The following is a 2,725-nucleotide window of genomic DNA, read 5'->3' as shown; positions in this document are numbered from 1 at the left end:
ACTGTGTCTCCAAATAAAGTTCCTTTATATTTTCATAAATCCAGAGAAAATCTTTATGTCTGTAGTTGAAACTTGTTTATTATCATGCTTTATATGAAGTGAATACATAACAATTAAGTCATCATTCTTTTCCCAGTTAATATTTTTGATAAATCACGTTTATAACAATTCAAAGCATTTTTATTACTATGATTGGGTAAATGTTGAGAAACAAAATACATGAATAANTAGAATCATACTCTATATTTCTTAATTATTCTCATCTTTTCTTCCCACATGACATATTATATTGAAAATTAGAGACAAAAGTTATACTAGCTTTTTGTTTCATTGATCTTTTGTATTGTATTTTTGGTCTTTATTTCATTTAGTTCTGCTCTGATTTTAATTATTTCTTTCTTACTACTAACTTTGGGATTAGACTGTTCTTATTTTTTTAGTCCTTGAGGTGTAATGTTAGGTTGTTTATTTGAAATCTTTCTATTCTCTGGATGTAAGCATTTATGGCAACAAATTTTCCTCTTAGTACGGCTTTTGCAGTATCCCATAGGTTTTGGAATGATGTGTTGTTATTATCCTTACTTTCAAGAAATTTTTTGATTTCCTGTTTGATTTCTTCTTAAACCCATATGTCATTTAGAAACATGTTGTTTAATTTGAAGTATTTTGTGATTTCCAAAGTTTCATTTGTTATTGATTTCTAGTTTCAATCCATTGTGGTCTGAGAAGATCCATGAATTTATTTCAATTTATAAAAATTTGTTGATACTTGATTTCTGACCTAATATGTTATCTGTCTTGGAGAACATTCCATGTGCTGATGGGAAGAATGTATATTCTCTAGTTGTTGGGTGAAATTATACACACACACACACATATACATATGTGGTTTTTCGGAAGATAAACAAAATAGAAAAACCACTAGCCAGACTAACTACAAAAAGAAGAGAGAGGACCCAAATAATAAAAATCAGAAGCAAAAAAAGGGGATATCAAAACTGATACTGCAGAAATACAAAGACTCATTAGAGATTACTATGAACAACTATATGCCAACAAATTTGAAGACATGGAGGAAATGGATAAATTTCCAGACACATCCAAACTAACAAGAATGACCCAAGAAGACAGAGAAAAGGGGAACACACCAATAATGAGCAACAAGATTGAAGCAGTAATCAGAAATCTTCCAGCGAAGAAAAGCCCAGGACCAGATGGCTTGACTACTGAATTCTATGAATTCTACCAAACCTTTAATGAGGAATTAATACCTGTTCTTTCCAAACTATTCCAAAAACTTAAAATAGAAGCCATTCCCCCAAACTCATTCTATGAAGCCAACATCACCCTGATACCAAAACCAGACAAATATACAACAAAAAAGGAAAACTACAGGCCAATATCCTTGATGAATTTAGATGCTAAAATCTTCAACAAAATACAAGCAAACAGAATACAGCAACATATCAAAAAGATTATACACCATGATCAACTGGGATTCATCCCAGGAATGCAAGGAAGATTCAACATATGCAAGTCAATAAATGTGGTACACTACATCAACAAAGTCAAGAACAAAAATTATATAATCATCTCAATAGATGCAGAAAAAACATGTGACAAAATTCAACTGTCCTTCATGAGAAAGACTCTCAACACATTTGATACAGAGTGAAAGTGTCTCAACATAATAAAAGCCATATATGATAAACCCACTGTCAATATCATCCTGAATGGGGGAAAGCTTTCTTAACATCAGGAACATGACAAGAATGCCTCCTCTCTCCACTCCTATTTAATATAGTATTGGAAGTACTTGCCAGAGCTATTCAACAAGAGAAAGAAATAAGGAGCATCCAAATAGGTAAAGAGGAAATCACATTGCCACTATTCACAGATGATGTGATTGTATACATAGAAAACCCAAGAAATTCTACCAAAAAGCTCTTAGAGCTGATAAATGAATTCAGTAATATTGCGGGATACAAAATCAATATACAAAAATCAGGATCACTTTTATACTCCAACAACATACTACAAGAAAAAGAGATCATGAATACAAGCCCATTTACAATAGTCACCAGAAAAATAAAATACCTAAGAATAAATGTAACCAAAAAGGTGAAAGATCACTACAATGAGAACGACAAATCAATACTGAAAGAAATTACAGAAGACACTAAAAGATGGAAAGACATTCCTTGTTCATGGATTGGAAGAATCAATGTAGTAAAAATGTTCATACTACTCAAAGCCATCTACAGTTTCAATGTGATTCCCATCAAAATACCAATAACATTCTTCACAGAAATAGAAAAAGCAATCCAAACATTTAGATGGAACAGCAAAAGACCCCAAATAGCCAAAGCAATTCTGAGCAGAAAAAGTAAAGCTAGAGGCATTACACTTCCTGACTTCAAAATATTTTACAAATCTATAGTAACAAAAACAGCATGGTACTGGCATAAAAACAGACATGTGGACCAATGGGACAGAATACAGAACCCAGAAATCAAACCACGTACTTACAGCCAACTGATCTTCAACAAGGACACCAAGAGCATACATTGAGGAAAAGACAGCCTCTTCAATAAATGATGCTGGGGAAACTGGACATCCATTTGTAGAAGAATGAAACTTGATCCGTACCTCTCACCATATGCGAAAATCAACTCGAAATGAATTAGGACTTAAATATTAGGCCTGACACTTTAAAACTCTTAGA

The 2,725-nt window shown here is 32.5% G+C and overlaps 1 protein-coding gene across 1 annotated transcript in view; it reads right to left on the bottom strand.

Annotated features, from left to right (window-relative positions):
- Positions 1-470: 470 nt before the first annotated feature.
- Positions 471-2,725, bottom strand: part of LOC103582987 (olfactory receptor 4K2-like) — a gene marked incomplete at its 3' end in the record, with an annotated part of 7,810 nt that continues 5,555 nt past the window's right edge. Inside the window, 1 exon segment of the mRNA XM_008564423.1 lies at positions 471-480. Coding sequence (XP_008562645.1) covers positions 471-480 — 10 coding nt within the window.

The sequence above is a fragment of the Galeopterus variegatus genome, unplaced genomic scaffold (genome assembly GCF_000696425.1).
Source record: "Galeopterus variegatus unplaced genomic scaffold, G_variegatus-3.0.2 Scaffold18829, whole genome shotgun sequence".
Classification (NCBI taxonomy): domain Eukaryota; kingdom Metazoa; phylum Chordata; class Mammalia; order Dermoptera; family Cynocephalidae; genus Galeopterus; species Galeopterus variegatus.
The sequence above is the reverse complement of the archived record's forward strand: the minus strand, read 5'-3'. Positions and strand labels throughout refer to the sequence as shown.